Source organism: Leptosomus discolor, chromosome 1 (assembly GCF_034619465.1).
Source record: "Leptosomus discolor isolate bLepDis1 chromosome 1, bLepDis1.hap2, whole genome shotgun sequence".
NCBI classification, from domain to species: domain Eukaryota; kingdom Metazoa; phylum Chordata; class Aves; order Leptosomiformes; family Leptosomidae; genus Leptosomus; species Leptosomus discolor.
The window spans coordinates 158,253,229-158,276,726 of NC_141391.1; the positions used below are offsets into that span (position 1 = coordinate 158,253,229).

General features: G+C 40.8%; 2 protein-coding genes across 2 annotated transcripts in view; one reads left to right on the top strand and one right to left on the bottom strand.

Annotated features, from left to right (window-relative positions):
• The first annotated feature begins 987 nt into the window (after positions 1-987).
• NOPCHAP1 (NOP protein chaperone 1) lies at positions 988-7,516 on the top strand. The gene is made up of 4 exons (XM_086468369.1): positions 988-1,057; positions 2,302-2,388; positions 4,068-4,204; positions 6,850-7,516. Exons 1-4 carry the CDS (start codon positions 988-990, stop codon positions 7,030-7,032), a joined length of 477 nt encoding a protein of 158 aa, XP_086324495.1. The 3' UTR covers positions 7,033-7,516.
• A 1,817-nt stretch (positions 7,517-9,333) lies between these two features.
• The window catches only part of ALDH1L2 (aldehyde dehydrogenase 1 family member L2), a 34,577-nt gene continuing 20,412 nt past the window's right edge, over positions 9,334-23,498 (bottom strand). Inside the window, exons 13-24 of the mRNA XM_086468378.1 lie at positions 22,602-22,729; positions 18,218-18,368; positions 17,423-17,493; positions 17,211-17,316; positions 16,745-16,832; positions 15,549-15,642; positions 15,202-15,298; positions 13,636-13,734; positions 12,740-12,905; positions 11,795-11,900; positions 10,414-10,613; positions 9,334-9,389 (exon numbers count right to left, since the gene is read on the bottom strand). Coding sequence (XP_086324504.1) covers positions 9,334-9,389; positions 10,414-10,613; positions 11,795-11,900; positions 12,740-12,905; positions 13,636-13,734; positions 15,202-15,298; positions 15,549-15,642; positions 16,745-16,832; positions 17,211-17,316; positions 17,423-17,493; positions 18,218-18,368; positions 22,602-22,729 — 1,362 coding nt within the window. The remainder of the gene's footprint in view (positions 9,390-10,413; positions 10,614-11,794; positions 11,901-12,739; positions 12,906-13,635; positions 13,735-15,201; positions 15,299-15,548; positions 15,643-16,744; positions 16,833-17,210; positions 17,317-17,422; positions 17,494-18,217; positions 18,369-22,601; positions 22,730-23,498) is intronic.

The window sequence follows — 23,498 nt, forward strand, 5'->3', positions numbered from 1 at the left end:
TTTCTGGCTTTTCTAATTGCTTGGCAGGTGATCTTGGGCAATCGTTTCATGACTCCCTGTTACAGGTTCCTTGGCAGTATTATGCCCCTCCCTCCACTGAAATCACGGAATACCCATGGATGAAATCATAGAATCATAGACTCATTAAGGTTGGAATAGAACTCTAAGATCTTCATGTCCAGCCACCAACCCAACACCCCCACGCCCACTAAACCATGTCCAGAAGTTCCATATCTACACGTTTTTTGAACACCTCCAGGGATGGTGACTCTGCTACTTCCCTGGGCAGCCTGTTCCAATGTTTGACAACCCTTTTGGTGAAGAAGTTTGTCCTAATGTCCAATCTAAACCTCCCCTCGTGCAACTTGAGGCCGTTTCCTCTTGCCCTATCGCTTGTTACTTGGGAGACCAACCCCCACCTCGCTACAACCTCCTTTCAGGCAGTTGTAGAGAGCGATAAGGTCTCCCCTCAGCCTCCTCTTCTCCAGACTGAACAACCCCCGTTCCCTCAGCCGCTCCTCACCAGACCTGTTCTCCAGGCCCTTCACCAGCTTCGTTGCCCTTCTCTGGACACGCTCCAGCGCCTCAATGTCCTTCTTGTGGTGAGGGGCCCAAAACCGCACCTGTATTCAAGGTGTGGCCTCACCAGTGCTGAGTGCAGGGGGATGATCACCTCCCTACTCCTGCTGCCCACACCATTGCTGATACAGGCCAGGAAACCGCTTCATAAAGACTAAAAGACTACTACTCTTTGTAACGTGAATTATTTTCCTTTCTGCATTACTAACCCCAGATTTACATGACTGCAGGTGTTCGTGACGGTTACCTGACGTAAGAAGCGGCGGTGACGCCGCGGAGCCCCAGAGGAGCGCCCCCGCCGCACCACGGGGCGGCTCTGCCCCTCCCGCCCTCCAGGGGGCGCTGCGCCGCGCCACGCCACGGCGGCGCTTGCGCTCGGCCAGGAGCCACTTCCGGTTCGGTCAGCGCATGGCGGGGGCCGGCGGAGCGGCGGGCCCGGCCGCTTCTCGGGAGCTGCTGGCCGTGGGGCGCCGAGGAGGTGAGCGGGGGCGACGGGGGCCCCGCGGCCGGGAGATGTGGCGCCGCTCTCCGAGCTGAGCTGGGCCTCCCCCTCCCGTTCGCCTTTAGGCCGGGCGCCGAGACTGGCGCTGCGGGGCTCAGTGCGACCGCCCCCTGGGTCGGGTGGTCGGGGAGAGGGAGCGGGGGGTCGGCTCGGGGTGAGCCCTCGGCCTGGGCTGCCCGAGGGAGGGGCTTTTCAGGCCGCTGGCTGCTTGTGCTGCGCTTGTTAGTGCTTCTCGCGTGGTTTGAAGAGGTGCCGTTCTCCCGTAGTAAGGGGTGAGGAAACCCCAAACAAGCGTTGGATTCGTACCGCTAGTCGTAACAACATTTCTACGTGGATAAAAAGACTGTTAAAAAGAAATAAAGCTTCATTTTAGTTAATGGTAAAGGGCTGATGGCTGTGCTGGCGGTGATGAGAACTAACTTGTCTAATTAATGCAGTTTCCCTACATCAGTTGGATTTTACGATGCTTGAAAATAAGTTCTTAGGTCATTAGCACCACCGTGTGTGGCTTCTCTCGTTGCTTGCCACCACTCGGCCACACACGTGAGGGAAGGGATTTAAATCAGTGTGACTGGCACGCGTTACCTGTCACTTCACAGTGCTTTGCTGTCGGTTATTGCAGGTAGTTTGTTTCTCTGTGCGTTGATATCTGTCGCTAAATAAGTCTTTGGCAAAAGACTTTAAAAGCAGTGGGCTGAAGTGATCTGCTGGGTCAGAGCAGTGGTCCGTGTAGCCCAGTATTCTTTTTTCCAACAACTGCAGTAGCAGATGGTAGTTACAGAGAACTTGTTAGGTTAAGCACTGTGTGCTCACCAGTCTTGTCGTTGCCCAGTAGCTGCAGTTGAAGGGGTAGGGATGCCAGGGAGTATGTTCCTGCTCAGTCCTTTTAGTATCTGATGGTGAGTCTGCTGCCCAAATTCGTCTAATTACGTGTTGAACCTGCTGATCCATCTGCTTTCACAGCCTCTTGTGGTAGCAAGTTCTGGGCATTCACTGCCTACTGTGTACAGAGCTACTGAGGTGACCACCCCAGACGGACATCAAGAAACAGAATTTGCAGGAAAGCAGAGTGGCATTGATGGAGGCAGAGACAGTTGAACGCTTGTGTTTAGTCTTGTTGTGGAAAGGTGGAAAAGCAGCAGCAAGAAGAGAACCTCACAGTCAAAACGTGACATTTGCAGTTGACACAGGTACACATTGAAATACTTGTTTGTTTCCAGGGCTGGAAGAAACTTTGTTGATTACTTCAAAGTGTAGCAGCAAGAAGGCCACAACTTTACAGACGGTTAGGATGCCAAGGAGTGATGGTAAGTAGGACGTTGTTGTTGTTAGAACAGCATCAAGTAGTCGGTACCGTCTTTGACATGACTGTTGCTTCAGTGCTTTCCTTGCATTAGTGAAGGGAGAAACTCTTGTGTTCAGTTTCAATTAGTGCCAGGGCCTCTGTGGCAGCTGCACGTCCCACAGGTTTATCACACAAGTGCTGCTTCTGCAAAGCTGGATTTTGTGATGGGAGGCGTGACAGCTGCAGGTTTTAGGGACTCTGTTCTCCTCGCAGAGATACTCCCGCTGTCTGCAGTGGGTCTGCCAGGTTGTGCCTTTGCTCTTTTCACTTAGTCAGCTGCTTTCAGATTGGTGCAAGTTACGTAGATTACCTTCAGAACTTTATTTTTAGTAAGTGTGCTGGCAAAATTATTAAGCCAGATCATATAACCATTCATTCATAACAAGTTAATTTGAATGCACTAAGAAAAAACCTGTTTCTTTAATGGATCCATGTTCCTTCTTTCTTAGTCAAAGCTAAGATTGCTGACATTCTCTTCAGTGTAACTCCGTGCATAAGAGGACATCGTGTAAAAATTGTTATTCTTTGAAAGTAGTGTATCTTCAGGAGTTTCTCTCTTTGTGAAAATATACCGGAGTTCTTTAGTTTCAGATTGCTCTTTTCTGTTACAGAATTGTTGCTTTTTTGCTGATCTGGGCTTCTTATCTCTTTTCAGAAGTAATTTCTCTGTATAAAATATTTGGTGTATAAAAGCATTTAATTTTAAATGGACTCCTGTCAAACTGTTATATTTTTATTTTGTGATTGAGCTGAGATTTAAAAAGTAGTAGAAAAAACATTTGTTATATTGAGCTTTCTTGGATAAAAGTCTCTACAAAGATGACAGTGTTTCAAAGGTAGGTTATACCTGTCAGACTTCTGTGGAGCTCACTCAGAATAGTACCTCTTACTTCACAAGAGAGTGAAAACTAGTGATTGGCTCATCTGCATGTGTGGAGCAAAAATTGTTTGAAGAAACTCTGGAGGCAGGTGAAGATACTCTGTTCCTCCATGGAAGGGAAATGAGTGTGATTCTCCTAACAACACTGATTATCTTAAAATCGCTGGAAAGTCCCACTGAGCTTAGAGGGATATTTTTGTAGAGGATACGTGCTTTATCCTTCAACCTAGAGCAACCATCTCTCTCCCACCATGTTAATTACAGAGCCCCTTTTGATGACTGAACTTTCTTTAGTGTAGCATGACATCGGTGGCATCTGTGCTACTGCTGATTTTTCCATTTTCTTCAGTCTATACCTTAGTAGAGAAGAAAAGAGGACATAATTATATTTCCATTGGACATAATGCTGATGTGGAAGTTTCTTGAGATTGCACTCAATGTGTATTTAAAACCATGGCATTTACAAGCAAGTTTTCTGTAAAGTAGTCGCATTTTGTTTTAAGAATCCAGGTGGAATTGTTGAAGTTATTTCTTCCTGCACCACATGCTGACCAATGGGTTTGGTATCTTTTTGCTGTTTATGTCTTGGGCATTTGAATACTGTAACAAATTCTCCTATTAAAACATCTTACATATGGTAGACAGCTGGAAATTACAGTTGAAATGGAATCTATTTAAATGCTTAGTTTTCTGAGGTATAAATTTATAAATTAATGTGCATCTGTTTGTATACCTACATGTGATAATTATTTCTTTTTCAGTTTTGGACCGAGTACAGAGCTTTTTACCACAGATGGCCCATGCAAATGATGAGCTAAGAAGAAAAATGGCAACAGCACCAGCTCATCAGTTTGATATTGAAAATCTAGACAGTGCAACAGAAAAAGTTATAGAAATGGTAAATACTCCTATATTTTTTTATTTATAAAGTAAATTTAGATGTGATTAAAATAATCCTCTGATGTTAGAATGAGATGATTTGATAGATAGATAAGGCTAAGTCTTTACAATTTTTGTCTGCGATCTGCAAATTTAGAACATAGATGTAATAAAAATGCTTATTTGGTTAAAATTTACTACTTGGTTTTTATACTTGCAGAATTTAATGACTGGGGATGAAGTAGTTTAAGGCCAGAATAAGACAGACTTTTGAATCAGCTACTCTGTATCAAAAGTGACTTACGAATTGTATTTTAAATGTCTCATGAGTAATTTGGTTTAGAAAGTGGATGGTGTAAGACCTAGTAAGGCATAACAGAAGGCTTTAGTGTACGAGTAATAACTGCCTTTCAGCTGTGCTTTGTAGGTATTTTTAGGACTGGCTATAGGTCTTGGGCTTAGAAAGGTTGTTAGTGTTATTGTGCTCCTTTATGGTTGGTGTTTGCTTATTTAGTTACATTCACATCAGTATTTTACTTCTGTTTTAAACTGAATTGCTGCAGCCACATGCTTATGTAAGAAAATTTCAGTATGAAGGTGGTGTGATACATGCATGTCCCAGACAAGTGCCTTCTGGCCTGCAGACCCACAAGGTGAAAGACAGAAGTAAGGCAGCCTGGGGTTTGGTGTGTGAGCTGTCAGAACAATTTATTGGCTGCTGGTTGGACTCAGAGTTCCTGAAGATTGCATCCACCCTACAAGCAATAGGTTGTTCAGTGCTGGTATATGCTGAAGAATTCCAAATAAGTAGCGAGAAAACAAAGGGGATCATGAAAATTGTTTGTTTTAATATGCTGAAGTGTAGTGGGCAACTTAACCAGGATTTTAAAAAGATTTTTCATGTGACAGTGTCTTGGATTTATAATAAACAAGCCAGGAGACATCGTGATTAATAGCATAATGCTATTTGCAAATTACTGAAGAAGTTTATTTGCATCTCAAATTCCTGTATTTTGCTTTGCAGCATACAGGAAGTTTTTGAGGTGAGGATTATCATTTTAAGACAGATGTTTTCAGACTTCAGACCTCAACAGACCTCAAAACAGCCCTCAAAAATTGTGGCTCTGCATATGGAAATATATGAGCACTTTTGCTTCAAAAAAAGGTGTTTTAAACTACTTGTTATTTTGCAGTAGTTGTAGTGCCATGAACACTACTAGGTTCTAAGATATGAACTATATTAATAAATCTATAAACACCTGTTTATGTATATATCATGACCCCTTGTATACTAAATCATAGACTCACAGAACGGTTTGGGTTGGAAGGGACCTTAAAGACCACCTAGTTCCAACCCCCCTGCCCTGGGCAGGGACACCTCCCACTAGACCAGGTTGCTCCAAGCCCCATCCAGCCTGGCCTTGAACACTGCCAGGGAGGGGGCAGCCACAGCTGCTCTGGGCAACCTGTGCCAGTGTCTCACCACCCTCACAGTAAAGAATTTCTTCCTAACAGCTAATCCAAATCTCCCCTCTTTCAGTTTGAAACCGTTAGCCCTCGTCCTCTCACTATACTCCCACCTTCTCTGCAGGCCCCCTTTAAGCACTGGAAGGCCGCTATAAGCTCTCCCTGGAGCCTTCTCTTCTCCAGACTGAACAACTCCAGCTCTCTCAGCCTGTCCTCATAGGGCAGGTGCTCCAGCCCCCTGAGCATCTTTGTGGCATCATCTGGACTCGCTTGAGTAGGTCCATGTCTTATGCTGGGGGCCCCAGAGCTGGACGCAGCACTGCAGGTGGGGTCTCACCAGGGTGGAGCAGAGGGGCAGAATCCCCTCTCTCGACCTGCTGGCCGCGCTTCTCTTGATGCAGCCCAGGATGCGATCGGCTTTCTGGGCTGTGAGCACACGTTGCCGGCTCATGTTCAGTTTTTCACCCACCAGCCCCCCCAAGTCCTTCTTCCGAGGGCTGCTCTCGATCCATTCTCTGCCCAGCCTGTATCTGTGCTTGGGATTGCCCCGACCCAGGTGCAGGACCTTGCTGAACTGGATGAGGTTCACACAGGCCCACCTCTCCAGCCTGTCCAGGTCCCTCTGGATCGCCTCCCTTCCCTCCAGCCTGTCGACTGCACCACACAGCTTGGTGTCATGGGCAAACTTGCTGAGGGTGCACTTGATCCCGCTGTCCATGTCGCAGACAAAGATGTCAAACAGCGCCGGTCCCAATACCCCACCCCTGAGGAACGCCACTCGTCACTGGTCTCTGCTTGGACATTGAGCCATTGACTGTGGTGCTCTGAGTACAACCATCCAGCCAATTCGTGATCCAAATAGTTGCATTTAAATTCTTTACTGAAAATCACTTTTGAAGCCTCCTGATTGTCAGTTTAAACATGTGATTTAGACTATCTGAGTTCAGCTATTGACCCGTTTCTGTCTTTGATAATGACAAATAGCCTCATATTTGCTATAGGGCAATATAAATTACAATTTAAATGTTTATTAATCTGTTCATGATATTTGTTATAATCTTAGGACAACCCAAAAGTCTTTCTAATTGTGGCTTTCTTATAGTAGTAGTCTGTTCCATGTGTTTGCTTTATGTTTTACTCAAATGATGGAAGTGGTATAGAAATGTATAATGTGTTAACTAAGGTCTCTTTTTCCAGAATATGGCTGTAGTTGAACTGAGTGGTTCTGATACAGATGAAGAGATACTAACTTCAGAAGGTGACTCTGAATCTGAAGATGACTGTATAACTGATGAAGTGACAATAGACAATATTAAGTTTCCTGAACAAAAGGGAGAAAAAGGCAAAATAGAAATTTTGGACAGCAAAGTGAATGAGTAAATCCATTTTATTTTACTTTAAAAAAGAAAAATACAAACAAACAAACAAAAAAAGCCCAAAACAACAAAAACCCAAATCGTGTTTTCTTACTTTGAAGACTTGGCCCTTAGAACTACCTTGTTTCCCAGTGTGGCATCCCTCAGGATCATGTGAAATACTATAGTTTACATGGCGGAGAATTCAGGATCCACTCATGAATGAGGCAGGCTGGACTCCTGAAGAATTAAGTACATCATCAAACAGCATGGAAATGAACTTCGTAGTAGGTTAGACTAAGAAAGCAGCTAGAATTTGGGGCACTTGAACTAGTTAAAATTCTTGTTCTGTTCATTTTTGAAGACGGATTTTTGTAGTGTGCTAGAAAAAATTTTTGCTTCAAGGGCAGGAAGGAGTGAACTAGGCAAAAAGCTTTGGTTTTTATATTCCATGTCCTCTGAAGTGTTATGTACAATGTCTTCAATATTAAACATTCTCTTAAAGTACATTAGGGGTTTGTCTACATTGCATTCGTGACAGTAACTGTTGACACAAGCAGCGGCCGAGGTCGTTTCAAGATGAGCTGGCATGGCTAAGGACAGCCATGAGTCAGGAGAGTTCAGCAAAGGATGACATACCCTCTGTGCCTGCACTGAGCTCCGTATGATTACGGGCAGGTCAGTAGCTCCTGTCTGGAACGTTTGTGGCTGTGGTGCAGATACCCTTGGTGCTTAAATGGTCACGTCTGCCCCTGTGGTGTCACAGTTGCTTTAATCTACGCTTTTAATCTCCCGTCTTCCCTGCCACATTTCTGTCCTCTCCATTTTGTTAACAACTGTCACTGCCAGAATAAGAAGGTGAATTTTCAGATGGCCTGTACTTAAGTTAGCTTGAAACAATTGTGAAATCCAGATCAGTGAAAGTGTGTTTCATTCATACTCGTCTCACATTGATGGAATACAGTGATTTGGGCTGGTGTATTTACTTTGTGGATCGGTTTGCATTTCAGGAGTATCTATCATGTTCCTGGAGGTCATAATTTGTTTCTTAAAGGAACTTTGTATTTTCAACACCATTAAAGTAAAATTTTCTATATTGTATTTGCTCAAATATTAATCTTAATATCATGACTTGAAACCTGCAATTATTTACAGAATTTATTTTGAATCCCATAGTTAAAGCTATAGTTTTAACATCTGTTTCTGTAATATTTGTGATAAGAAATAACAAGGATTATGGTCTTTCACAATACAGCTTCTTAAAAATAGAATGGGGGCATGATTTACTGGGATTAAGTGATTAAACCACAAAATATTTTAGCGAAGGGGAAGGATGGGAATCAAAGAATGGGACTGCTACTTTTAATGGCAGCCCATAGGTCAGATTAGGCTTTGGGTGGAGTTGCGCTCTTAAGAAGAGCAAGTGGTCTTAGTAGGCTTAGTTTGTTAGATAAGGTCTCGATCTATGGAAAATTTTCTTCAAACTGAACAAAGATTGAAAGCCAGCATCATAACTCTTGACATTTTACAAGGGATTTTCCTGTAGAATATTTTTTTTGAAAGTATGAAATACAAAGTAATAATCAGGCTTTATAAAATGGTGATAACAGTCCATGCGCACAGACACAAAAAATGATTTTAATCTGTAATGTAACCACCTTTCAAATTGCAGGCAGATCACACATTTCATATCAACAAAAAGATAGAAAATATTTTCAGTAACTTTAGCTTGATGTGCATAGTTTAACACCAATGTTGAACTCTGTATGTACTATACAAAGATCATAGTAAGTGCACTTTCTTGCATTGATTTACTTCTTATGGCACAAAGGTTTTCTGTACTGCTGAAGAGTCACCAGAGCAGAATGTTTAATTGCTACTGTAGAACTTGAGCTGGTTTATAGCAAAAATGGCATAATCAGTGTATTTTCGTTCAACTTTAAGAGAAGCCTAATGACTAAGGATTTAAAACGATCGTGTAAATATTATGTTCACATAAGTAGGCATGTGCGAACTCATTCTTCAGTTGGGTTAAAAAATAAACCAAACCATGTTCTTGGGCTTTTTGGGGGGATTGTGCTAACAACTGCTGCTGATAACTCGGGTTAATTTCCAGATGCTTTTATCTGTCAGTGAGACTAAAATTTGGACCTGATTTATGGGAACTATATGGAATATATAGGAACTATATCTATGGAATGGGTGTTTTGTTTGGGGTTTTTTTTCAGTTGTAGCACTGCAGACAGCATATTGGTATTAAGTGCTTCATGGAGTCATTAAGATTCAAACTCTGCCGAAAGTTTACTTTCCAAGTGAGGCTGTTACTTTAGTATTCCACAGTGATAGCCTTGGTTCTGAGATACTCATGAAGAGCTTCTTCACCTGTACAAGCACAATATTGACCAGTTAGAATAGTAGCTAAATGAGAGAATGTTGTCAGAGACATACTATTAAGAACAGATTTTAAATGCTTTGGCCGATATTTGAGTCCTTAAGGAACAATGGAAACTGAGGAAACAATCCCACTGAGATTGACAGAACCAGTTTGACAAGAAGAGGCCAAACCCAACAGATGCGGAAAGAAAAAGGAGCTGGAATTTAACAAGCAGCCACCTGGGTGGGACTGAAGCAGCGTCAGTCTCTAAATGGTCACTGGGGGCTCATAGTTGAATTTACAAACTTTGGTTTGCCTGTGTTAAAGTTTCTAGGTAAAGAAGCTGTGCAAAAATTAGTAATCTTTTTTTCCTGATACCGTTACTCACTTTGGTTTCAGGAAATGTCTGATACTTGCTAGAGATTCCAAAGGCAAAAATCCATCATGTCACTGAAATTTTTTTCTTTCGTTTTTCTTTGCCACGAGGCTTGGCCTTTGGTGGATTAGACTTCACTTTTTTTTTAAAACTGGTTTTGAAAAGAAAATATTTTTTTAACGCATCTTTCTCTCTGGATGTTGGCAAATTTTTATGACATTTTAAGGCATTAAAAATTTTCCATGCTCTTAGAAGAAAGGAGAAACCTAAATTAGTGTTCTTTCTGATGGAGAGGAAACAAGGTTTTGGCTAATACCTTTGCTGTTTGATAGCATTTTGTAGCCTGAACGCAGCTCTGGACAAGCTGTAATTTGACTGCTCTGAGAGGAGTTGGAAAGGAGTATTCTGCGTGCTGTAGTATTATTTAGCCAATTATTTAGCCAATTTAGCCACAGGAAGAGCTGAACTGGAGGTATTGAGGCAGGAATATTGTAGGGATGGGAGAGGAACTAGATTACTGTAATTGGAGGAATGTAGGGGATGCAGGAAATGCATCCATGGCTCATGTTTTACTAGACACACTGTACACGGGTAAGGTTGATTTTCATTGATTTGGACTGTCAGATGAGAAATGACGGAGGGAGAGAACAACTTACCTAAATCTTTCCCAAAGCCAGACTGCTTAAATCCACCAAATGGTGCTGCCACGTCAGTTTTGTTATATGTATTAATAAACACTGTTCCAGCTTCTAGCTTTTCACTGATGTAGAGAGCTTTGCTTATGTCTTTTGTGAAAACTCCTGAAGCTAAGCCATATTCTGTGGTATTTGCCCGTCGCAGCACTCCATCGACATCCCTACGGGGGAAAGAAATTACTTAATTGCAACTGGGTAAAATAAAAAGGTGTTAGCAACCTTCTGCCTTCAATGTCATTGAAGCACCTTTTCCCATGCTCGCTCTTCTCCAGTTAGCTTTTTTAAAGACAAGTTGTTAAGGACGAATCTCTGTGTCCATCTGACAGATCTATGGATATTCATACCCTTACTTCAAACTTGTAAAGCCTATAACCTTACATTTCAGTGGTTAAGATCTACACTAAGAAATGTCAAAGGAGAAGTTGCACTATGCATACCAACTGCTCAGCTACAGCACAGCTTGGGGATTAGAGAAGTACAAAAATCTTTGTAAAGCAGAGCTTGGCACTAGATTACAAATCAGTTTGCTAAAATTTTGGCCCTGCTTTACAAGTTAATGGACAGTAAGTGCTGAAACTCAGACTTCTATCAAGACACAACTTTTCAGGACGTGTCCGGAGTGCTGTTTTCTATTTGTATCTTACCTCCACATAGCTTAAAAAATCCATATTAATTTAAAAATCTCAGTACAGTCCCTTATCACCATACAAAATTTATAGATGTGAAGGGTTATCTATGTGGCTGATTCTTAACTTCATTATCAAGCTGCAGAAAGTGAAACATGGTAGAAATAGTTATATGAATTTTCTATATAGGGTTTTAATCTCATCTGTGTGTAAAATAATTCCTATGATCTGAAGTGAAAGCTATTAAAACTATTATTAAAACTATTCAGTCTACAAAATACACAGAGATTTACATTCGCAACAGTAACGTGCCAATGTTACACAATGCACAACAATGCTATGCGGTCTTTTGTGACAAAGAGAAAAATAAGCGATTCCACTGGAAAAAATACACATTTTGTGATTTGATCAAGCCGTTGCCATTACCATGTGAACTTCAGTAAGAATGTTTCACTGAATATTAAGTTTTATTTAAGAACTGGCACTTACAGTTGCATTCTATGCAGTCACACACTGCTAACAGCGTTAGTTCTGTATCAACATGGAACAGGATACCCCTTACTAAAAAGGGTATTTTCTCAGAATTTAGCTGGAAGAGGATCTAGGGATTCAGACTGATCTTAGAAGATTTAACAAAATCATACTATGTATGCTATCATTTCTACACTTAGAAACTTTTTCATTTTCACTCTAACAGTAACCAGAGGAGAACATACCCGTTTTTAAATTTAGAAATCACCATCACAGGACCAAAGGACTCTTCTTGAGCAATATGCATGTGGTCTTCAACATCTGTGAAAACAGTGGGTTCCATGAAGAAACCTAAACAGAAGATAGAGCATCATTTAAGCATGGCGAAAATGCTTCACAGTTTGTATTGTCCAGGCCGTCTCTTTCCTGTACTTTGAGGTCATCAATATGTTGAGTCTTGAAACAGAAAATACCAAGATGATATGAACGGAGATGCATGTGTGTAAGAATCAGAGAAATGGCAGAAAAAAGTTAACAGAATGGCCTGTATTGATTAGAGCAACAACATGTGCTGTTCCCTGCCAGGCCAGAAGGTCTGTGTGCCACAGCCCAGGTGACTCCTCCGGGGAAGACCCTGCGCTCTTGACAGCAGGAAGACAAGGTTATAGCATGCCGCAGAGGCCACTGTTTTCCTTGTTACTCAATAAGAAGATAGACTGTAGCCAGAAAGATCTGTAAACTCTGAACAAGGAAGTCGGGTTGGACTAGATGGCCTTTAGAGGTCCCTTCCAACCCAATACTTTCTACGATTCTATTAAAAACATGCAATAGGCAGCAACTTTGCCTAAGATTTGTGGGTGCTGAAGTGAAGACAATTCTGGGGCAAAGTACCACCTCATAATGACTGTTCATTTCAAAGATGTTGCAAAAAGAGCCTCAATGCCTCACAAACAACAGGAACGAGAAAAATACTCCCATACAGACTAGATTCTGATTCAGTTTCATATGCTACGCTTGAGTTGCACAGCTTCTCTTAATATGAGACTTAAAAGCCCTGTTCTCAAGCAGTATCTTGGGCTTACCTGGTGCTGTTCCCATGATATTGCTACTTCACATAATGCAGCAGAGACAATCATGATGACTTTTGTTTAAAGCGTAGAAGTTCCAAATGCCTCTGAACAGTATTTTACCTGGTCTGCGTACTTGTCTTCCTCCATACACTAGCGTGGCTCCTTCTTTTACTCCGGTTTCACAATATTGCAGCAGCTTTTCCAAATGTGCCTTATTATTTTGTGGACCATGATCTGTAGATCTATCCAGTGGGTCACCAATTTTCATCTTTTTTATTTCTTCCACCTATTGGTTACCCAATTAAAATAAAGTTACATAATGTAGCAAATAGTTGTTAAAGTGATCAGTGATTCAGGATGCTTCATTGTTTTGTGCTATCAAGTTAGGCCCTAAGAAAAGGGTGGATTCTTAGAAGGTGGAATACTCCTCCCTTTCTAAAATGAGGCTTTGTCTTATGTTTGATAATCTCTGGTTACTTCAGAAAGTTTTTGATGCTGTTTTCATGTATTCATTCCTTTCTGTTATTAAGATAGGCATGTAAAATGTTAGCTTTCACCAGTGGTAAATGAGTTATGACAGTGATTTCCTGTCCTTGATCTAAATAAATGAATTCTCCAGTGATACAGTGCGGTGACTATTGGGTTTTTAATATTGTATTATTCCAGCTATGCTTCCAATATGCCTTTTTTTTTTAATTTCACAGCAGCCTTCAATCACATTGACCTAAGTTCAGTAATTTTTTTAACCTTACTTGCCTAGTCAAATATGAAACATCACTGAAAGTACAATATACATTTCAATGTCACTTATCTGTGCACTACTGATGAAAATACCTCCCTTTAGTGCCTTCCTTTTAACCCTGTAAGAGGTTCCCGAGAAGCAGCATTGCCTATTGCAAGCAGTAATGAGAAATTAAACAACTGAAAATAAGAAGAAATGCAAGTGTCTATAAAACTAATGGACCTTTGTGCCATAATAAAGTATCTACTTAAACTTTAGTCCTTGAATATCTTACCACTTTTCTAACAAATTCATCATGGATTGATTCTTCCACAAACAGCCTGCCTGCTGCAATGCAGTTTTCTCCTTTGTTGAAATATACTGCTCCCATACCCTGATGAGAGGAAAAAACCCATCAATATTTATATGCATCCTTTTGTTGAGTCTTCCTTTCATTCTGTTCCCTTGGGTTTCATTCTGTGTTTGTGACCCTCCAAGTGTAATGCTTTATGCAAACAGATATCACCAATGCAACAAGCGGACTAATCTTATAACTGGCAAACACACCTCCGTGGAGACAAACGGCTCAGGATGAACCCATTAACACTGCCCTTTTCACTTCCATCAGCGTTCCACAGAAACACCTGCTGCAGCATCAGCTGGCAGCACGAGCAGGGAATGTAAAACTGGGCTAATCCACTGAGCGATACTGCTTGTGTCGAAACTTGCATATAACTGAGTGAACGTTACCTAACTGTGATCTGCAGAGAACCTCCTATTTCAAGAGTGTGGATTCACACCCCATGCAGTTTGTTCCTCACCAAGAACAGATACCTGCCATTGTTTTTCCACGGGGGTAGGGAGGTGGGGGAAGGAAGAGGAGGACAAATAAAATTCCTAAAAAGGCAGCTGCAAAGGCCAAGGGTACTGCCATTAGTGGGTATGATTGGGATCATGTGCTAGTGTCAAGTGTGTGGCAAAAAAACATGTTTCACAATTATTTAAAACCATAAATGCCAGGTATAGCTCAGGCCAGCCTCTGTGTCACCCTCTCACTTCTACAGCTGAGAACAGTGGTAGGACCAAGCAGTGTGCTGACTGCCAAGTTTCAGCTTTTATTATTTTCCACATATACTTCACTGTGCAGTCACTCAGACCCTTGTCCTGCCAAAAGGCACTTCAAAAATGGGGAAAGTGCATAATAGCTTCTTCCTAGTAGTGCCTGCTTATGCTGGTTTAGAGAATTCACAGAATGAGTACATTGGGTAAGTGCAGTGTGGCAGACCTTTCTTTGCTTCTTGGTGAGCAAGCTGCATCTGCTGTCAGTTTGATGAATCGGATTACCTGAGCAGGAAATAAGCTCCCTAAATTCACTGAATTTCTCATTTGCACATCTTACTTATGAACTTTAAACACACTACGGCTGGTTGGGAAGGTGGATTATGATGATTGATGGTGAATTAAGAACTATATGCAATAGGGAGCTCAATGTATATTTTAACTCACTTTCAGGCTTTTATTTTTTAAGTGCTTTTCTTTTTTGGTCATCAGATTTTGACAAATCAATTTTAACGTGTTAATTTGGCTAGTGAAAATACTTTCCAGCTATACTTCTTTGTTTTGTTGTGTTTTCTAATGTATATTTCTTGTAATAACAACCCCTTTTGTTGGGGTTTTTTGATGCAGCATGAACGGTCTAATTGCGCTGGCATAAATAAACATCCTGTAGAAAAAGAGTCCCTTTTGATTTTTCATGCAAGTTCTTCCTACTGCAGTTTTTGACAAGTCAAGAAGAATATTGCAATGATGAGAGGATGTATTACAAAAGCTTTGAATACGTTTTCCTTTGAAGTAACATTACCATTTTTACAGCTCTGTCAAGTTCACAGTCACTGAATATGATCAATGGTGATTTACCACCAAGTTCAAGAGAAACTTTCTTCAGATTAGTGGCTGCACTGTAAAAAAAATATAAATAACCATATAAAAGTAACTTTTAAATAGCTTATTTCATTATTTCTTTTGAATTATATCTAGCAAAAATGTATAAACTTCTATTTTCCAATAGCGACTTAGCAGAATTCTACATAAATAAACAACTATATGTAGTTATGCTTTTCTGTTACTGCTACGTGCACAATATAACTGATAAAATACTTCAGAATTAGATTAAGCACTGTTTATTTATGAATCTTTTGCTGAGAGTACCTCTTCATGATCTGTTTACCAGTTGGTGTTGAACCAGTGAATCCAACTTTGCGAACATCTGGATGTTCAGACAGGTGCTGTCCCACCAAACCACCTATTGGGGTGAAGAAAACAGCTTGACTGGACAGTACATAGGCAGTTTTTACTACTCCAGCAGCAGCACCATAACACAGGAAGAGCTAGCAATATGTCAATCAAGTACAATATCACATCCTTATTTATATTTATAGCTTTATTCATATGACTACAAAAAACCTCATATTAGTTAACTTGGATTACATTGCTGTCTCCAGATTCCTCCATCTGTCTGGACTAAAGAACTTCTGGGTCCTTCACCACAAGAAGGACATTGAGGTGCTGGAGCATGTCCAGAGAAGGGCAACGAAGCTGGTGAAGGGTCTGGAGAACAGGTCTGGTGAGGAGCGGCTGAGGGAACGGGGGTTGTTCAGTCTGGAGAAGAGGAGGCTGAGGGGAGACCTTATTGCTCTCTACAACTGCCTGAAAGGAGGTTGTAGGGAGGTGGGGGTCGGTCTCTTCTCCCAAATAACGAGTGATAGGGCAAGAGGAAACGGCCTCAAGTTACACCAGGGGAGGTTTGGACTGGACATTAGGACAAACTTCTTCACCAAAAGGGTTGTCAAACATTGGAACAGGCTGCCCAGGGAAGTGGCGGAGTCAGCAGCCCTGGAGGTGTTCAAAAAACATGTTGATGTAGCACTTGTAGACATGGTTTAGTGGGCGTGGTGGTGTTGGGTTGATAGTTGGACTTGATGATCTCGGAAGTCTCTTCTAACCTAATGGGTCTATGATTCTATGATTCATTTTTAATATTCCCCTGTAGATGGAATAATCTAATTTGTAACAGAGCCTGCCCCATATGTTGTCACTTTTCTTCCTTAGGAGAAAGAGGAAAATGGTGACATCAGGTAACACGGCGTGGACCATGACTTACCTATAGTGACCAATATGCATGTTACTAGCTTGCTCTAGGTCTCACAGTCACATTTAAACACTTCCAATTGCTGATAAGATTAGGATATACAAGATACGTGAAATTGCTCTATGACATAGATGCAAGCCTACTACCTATGAAGATACATGTGCTTACATAATAGGTCTTCAGAAAGGTAAAATGCTAGTTCACCAGTTTTAGCACGACCTACTCCTCCCAGAAAAATGATTAGCTGAAGTTTTACCTGAACCAGGCAGAATATTTATAACGCCCTTAGGAAATCCAGCTTTAGCTGAGAGTTCTGCAAACTTCAAGGAAGTCAGAGGTGTGACCTAAGTAGAAATATTTAGATTAGGTCTCCAGTTTAAACAAACGTGTGATAATATCTTTTACATTCCACACATCTTAATTTTTATACAGTATTCACCTTCTTACAGTACTGACAAATTAAAAGTGATAGCTTCTTGCAGAAAAGAATTAATTCTTGAAAATGAGAGTAGCATCAGAGCAGAATTTAAGACAATCAGTACCTTGTAACATCATGGCAAATTGTATTATTATACATGCAATTTAAGACATAGGACACAGTCAACCTATGGGTACATATGACAGGTCAACCTATGGGTGAAATCCATTAGATTGCCTGAATTATTTTGACTGAACAAATAGTGTAGGACCTGAGCCATCTGTACATTCTTTTTTGTTTTTACCTGAGCTGGCTTGAGTACGAGTGTGTTGCCTGCAGCCAAGCATGCTGCACTTTTCCATGCAAGCATCATCAGTGGGTAATTCCAGGGAATAACAATTGCACAGACGCTTACGGTAGGGAAAAACAGGGAAAGATTACATTTTTGATTGCAGCTTTTGAACGCCTTTTCTGTATGTCAAGGCTGTCACTTAGAAGAAAAAAAGTGATACTTACCCTATTGGCTCTTTCTTGGTGAATGTTAGATTATGGTTTGGCCGGGCCTGGTTAATTGGAATTGTAGCACCCTAAAAGGCAAAGGAGAGAAAAATTTTGATACTGATTAATCATTTTTATTACAAACGTATGTGCCATATAAGTATGTTTTGGAAAGCCACAGAGTAGGCTTCAAAACCAGAACCATTTTTGCATCAGAGAGAGGGGCAGTGATGCTTCTACTCTATGATTTTCTGCCATGGATACTGTAGTCAAATCCCGACTTTCAGTTGAATGAAATGAAAGCACAGGTAACAAAGTACAGAAGAACATAAAGTGAGGGTCTGATGGACAAAAAAAAAGCTGAATGATATTCTTGATTGTGAATCTTAAAGGTACTTGAGGAAATGCTGTTGAACCTATGCCACGTGCTGTACCATCAAGCAAACTCACCAGCCTTGGTCAGAACGTAACATAGAACATGAATCTCTGCACTTACGCACATGATGACCACGACATTCTGCTCCATGAGTAATCAAGAGCTGACTAAGCATGCATATCCACTGTGACAGTTCAACTGATTTCTTGGATATTTAGAGTCACATTCTAAATCCATATTCTCCTATTGGAAGCAGACTGTCCTTTTGTATTGCCAAGGAGACCATTTTAGGTAAAATTCTAGTTTTGCTTTATTTTTTAATTCCTTCATTACATTTGCTAACACTACTTTTTGGCACTGCATCAGAAAAAAAAACCAACAATGAAACAGTGTAGAGAAGCATTGCCATTAATTATTTCTTTTACATATTCACTTGCCTGAATTTTGTCACACCATCCAGCGAAGTATCTGAATGTTTGAACAGACATTCCAACATGGGTCTTCAAAGCTAAAGTGTAGACAGCTCCTGAGTCGATAGACTCTATTGTTGCTAACTCTTCTTGATGTTCTTCCATTAGGTCTGCAAGTCTTTAATAAAAACATTACAAACCCACATCAAAGATAAGTGACATCCAATCACTGTCAGCCTAAAATGGTATCTGGTATGGCAAAGAACCATAATTAAAATTGCATTCCTATTGAATTTGGAGGTGGAGCACTGCAACTACTGCCCATTAATATCAGTAAGAGCTTGAACAATTGCCTGTTAAAGTCTGCAAATACCTTCACATTGTCTGTGGTAGACACTGAAGATATGAACAGTGAAAACTACCTGATTGTTCAGTTATGGTTTTGTAAATAAAATAATAATTAGAAAATTTGTACTCTTTTTCTATTGTACTACAAGAAGCCGATTATAGAAAATCAGACCAGTAAGTCGAAAGCAAATACACAGTAACATAAGAAATGCCACATAATCAAAAGTACCAAGAAGGAGTACTCAGAGTCCTAGCTTTAGATTTGGGAAACAATATATATACATAATGCTGTTTTATATTGTCTGAACTTGGACTAAAATACTTAAGTGTTAGATGCTTTAAAGGCACCCAGATGTCCGAAGACAGAGCTCCTAACCTGTAATGCAAATTGAATTTTATATGCCTTGGTACATTTGAAAATCTGGCCCACGGTCTCCTTGGGCCTCAAGTTCTCCATCTGTTAGATTTATGAAGCAACACAATGGCGTGTAAGTAAGGCTGTGGTAGATGTTATTGAGTTAATAGTAGCTATCAGAGTGTCTCAAAAATGCATCTGCACAGACAGATATCTATACTTATAAGGAGTTCTTGCAGTTTTAGTGGTCCCTTGCTCAGGCAGAAAGGTCTGTTTGCGTGAAACAATTTTTACATTCAGGTCTTATATCTCTCACATGGCAGTGAAACAGATGCATCAATGCTTTTCTTAAGCTTCTGTCTGTGTTTTGGTACTCAGATGAATAATCAATGCTCCCATGTGATTTTAAGAGCTTAACCAAGTTCATTTCAGATCTTGTAAAGGGTATTCAAAACTAAGTGTGAAACCCATTTTTCCATTATGTAAATTCTGCCCATTTAAAGCATTTATAGACATGTGGGAAAATGCTCTTTAATACTTGTTTTAACTGTATCTTGGAGACTCAGCAACAGGTTGGGGCATCAGCAGTAATGTGTGAAAGAACAGATATGGCAGGGACAAAGGAGAAAGTTCCATTTAATGCATGCCTAATATCTTCTAATATGATTCCTAATGATTCCTTAAGACAAAGCAGCAGATCTAGGGGTTTTGATGGTGCAAACCTTCCCTCTGGTTCAGTACTCAAAAACTATAGTTTGAACAGAGACCAGAGAAAAAGGGGCCTTGTTTGAATTAAGGTGAACCAGAGAGATGCTTCATTCATACAGGGGATAGTTTGCAACATGAACACTCTGGTATAGCTGTCCTAGAGAGACAGTAGCCTAAGCAGAGAAGAATTTAATCCAGGAATAATCTATGCAGTGCAGGGGAGTTACATTTTCCATACGCCTAACATATTTATGCTTGCAAATCTTTCAAGTGTAAAACACAGAGCAGTAGTTCTAAGACCTTAAAAGTTTTTCTTCAAGGCAGAGTTAACTTGGGCTCTCAATTGCTCTGTGTCCTAATACAGATTAAACCCAAGTTTGTACATGCTTTGAATCAGTGCACACCTGTGAAAAATTTAACTGATTGACCATATTTAATTTTAATATGTGTTCTGACTCGCTCATTTTCTGTTGTGATGATTACTCGACTTTTTTACTGTCTTGGAGGCTTTTTACAAATTTCGTATACTTTTTGAGGCAAGCAGAATTTTCAGGTTTGCCTTCATTCATTTTTCCCAAGATGCCTGCAATGTCTTGTAAAACATGTGCAATTTAAAATACTTTTTTTATTTCTGATTACATCTACTTGGCCTATATGGATATGGTAAAAGAGGGGAGGGGAATTTACATCCAAGGCATTCAACAAAGTAAAAAATACAGTCATATTAATGTGATAACAAATGATCTGCTGCATACACTACAGCGGACATAGACCCATGTTTCCCAAGCGCAGCACTGCATTTCCCTATGCTCCTCTTCCTTAGCTGCCAGAGCACAAACGAGCAATGGGTTCCCTATTCCTTACTGTCTTGCTAGGCTAAGCCCAGCTTTACGAGGACAGGACCATCTTCTATTTGCATATTCCAAACCTCTGAATCAGCTGGATCTTCGGTTTCCAAATTCTCACAGAAGTTATGCAGAGAGCAGTGTGCAACAATCAAAGGACAGGCAGTGACCCGTGCCTGCATCCAACTGAACTGCCAGACGGTCTTGCCATCCAAATACATAGTCTGCTATCATCCTGCAGCTGCTCCCCATGTAACTGATCCTTCTGCTGTCTATTCTGGTGTCCAGGGCTAGCCCCCTGGCACAGCACAATAAAGACTTAATGCAGTAATAGTTATGGGTACACTCCTGAAGATCTTATTTTTTGAAGGTATATCTCTTCCTTATAGATAAATACGCAGTCTCCTCAGCACAATTGACTTGGCCAGGACATCCAATAGTAATGTTGATAAGCCTGCAGACTAAACCCTGCAGAAGAAAGGTGTTTGATACACAGGACCTGCTCCTTCATGAGTTCCTTGGGGCAGGAAATTTCAGCTCTATTCAAGATCCTAACTTCTTTAAAGCCAGCTGCTATGTCAAGCACAGTAACTAAGGTCTCCACCTGCTGAATAGGAATGGAATTTGCCTAGTACATACCCTCCTCTGTGCTGATGATTGATTTTCCATCATCACATTAGCTAAATGTAGACCTGTGGCAATCAGGAGCAGCAATCTGCTTCTTTACTCATCTCTACTCTACTTACTCATTTTTATGTCCTGGAAAAGAAAAAGCAGTAAAAACTCTTCATGTACCTCCACAAAAGAGGCTTTCTTTATAGGGAAGCTCTGGAGCTTCTAGTTATCCTAAGTCTGCAAGACAGTGTTCTCCCTGCGCTTGCTGTAAGGAACCAGAAGCATCATGCTGCATATGGAGAGTCCATAGCAACTGGGCTTACATTAGCTGCCTCCAATACCGCCCTCACAATACGCAGCTAGCATCATAGAATCATTGAACAGTTTTGGTTGGAAGACACCTTCAAGATCATCGAGTCCAACCTTTGTCCTAGCTCTATCAACACCACTAAATCATGTCCCTAAGTACAACATCTGCCCGTCTCTTAAACATCTCCAGGGATGTGACTCCACCACCCTCCTGGGCAGGCTGTTCCTTCCAATGCCTGACAACCCTTTCAGCAAAGAAATTCTTCCCAATATCCAGCCTGAACCTCCCCTGGCGCAGCTTAAGGCCATTTCCCCTTGTTCTGTCGCTTGTTACTAGGGAGAACAGACTGACCCCCGCCCCGCTACAACTTCCTTTCAGGTAGTTGTAGAAAGCGATAAGGTCTCCCCTCAGCCTCCACTTCATCATCCTTCCAAGACCACCTCTTGCCCTTCAAGGATCAGAAACCACCACTAAAATACCATTCAATCAGTATAACCTCTGTTCACCTTCTGAAACACCACCACAGCCAAAGAAAAAGAACCAGGAATTATTTAGGGTTGACACAGTGCAACAGATACAAATAAGAAACACTGAGCTGGAAGTGTCTCAGATAACTGTGGGATTCAGCTTAAAAGTATTTCTATACAGGACAGTTCTTCTACAGCAGATGGGTCTTTAGCCAGGTGAGAAGTATGCTGGGATAGGATCCTGGAAAATCTAGAATCAGTTACAGTGTATTTCAGAATTAGTGGCAATGTGTTTGCTGTATAGATGCAGGCAGGCTTAACAAGGTCAAAAATCTCTGCCTACGTCACCTAGGTAGTAGACTCTGCCTGTAAAACTTAGCCTCATTTATACTGAAGGAATTGGACTTTACAAGGGAATTTTCAATCCTTGCAACAAAAAGCACATAGATTAAATGAAGCCATCAAATGTTTAAAAGATGTTTTCCTCAAATTCTTTGTTTCCGTTCATAAATACTTTTTTTAAATGATAGCAGTGAGAGATCATAAGATTTTTCTCTGCCACAAGAAAGGTTAGCCAGCTGAGACTTGAGGCCAGTACACTGAAGTAAATTAGAGGATGAAAAGATGGCTAGTCTGGTTCTTCTGACAGTGGAATTATGAATATCCATCATATTCAGAAAATTTATGCAACAATTCTTCAGAGGAACAAAACAGTAAGATTTAAGAAAACAAAAGAAACACAAGCTGCCTTTCACATACATACCTGTACATGAGTCGCCCTCTTTCCCTTGCATTCATTCTTCCCCATTCACCATTTTCAAATGCCTCCTTTGCTGCTGCCACTGCCTTGTCAACATCGGCCAGCGAAGCAGAAGATACACTGGCTATTATCTGTCCAAAAGTAGCATTGTGTTAGCTCAAACTGAAAGGCTGGGATGCAGAGTGTTACTCCTTCCTCCTAAACTTCTTGACTGGATATAGCAAATATTTAATATCCTCAACCCCAGCAGCTGGCATGGGTGAATCAGGCTGCAAAAAGTTCAGAAACGATTGAGGTGGCAGAATTTGGAGGACGCTGCAGGGACTCTGATCCCTACATCCACCTTCTTCTTCACATCAAAGTGCATCATCCTACCCAATTTCACTCTCTCTTTCCAGATGTAAAATCAATGTGATATCACCAAAGTTGGAAGTCTTTGTATGTGGCATTATGATCTAATATCCAAACACACTAAAATGACTCCTGCAAGTTCCATTTCTTAGGAATGGAGCTTCTGTTACCATAAGGCATCATATACACATAGTATTTTATGATGATTGTGTTCTATAAATACACACATTATAAATTCTAACACAGAATTGTTATGGCTTTTATTGAATTCCACAATGAGTTTCAGAAAAAGTACCAGAGTCTGACTTCTGATGATAATTAAATTTGTGATATTGATTTCAGCAGAATTTATTTACTTCAGGATTAAACGGCAATTACATGGACATCAGAATTACTACTCTTATTTATAATTTGTAGTTATGAGTTGCTCAACCAAGATTCAATAGTTCAAAGTGCAACTGTGTGTATTTTCCTATTGAAGAGTTATTTTTCCTACTGGGAATTTAAAGGGAAATTTGAAAGTTATACTTGCCCTAAGACATTAGGTTT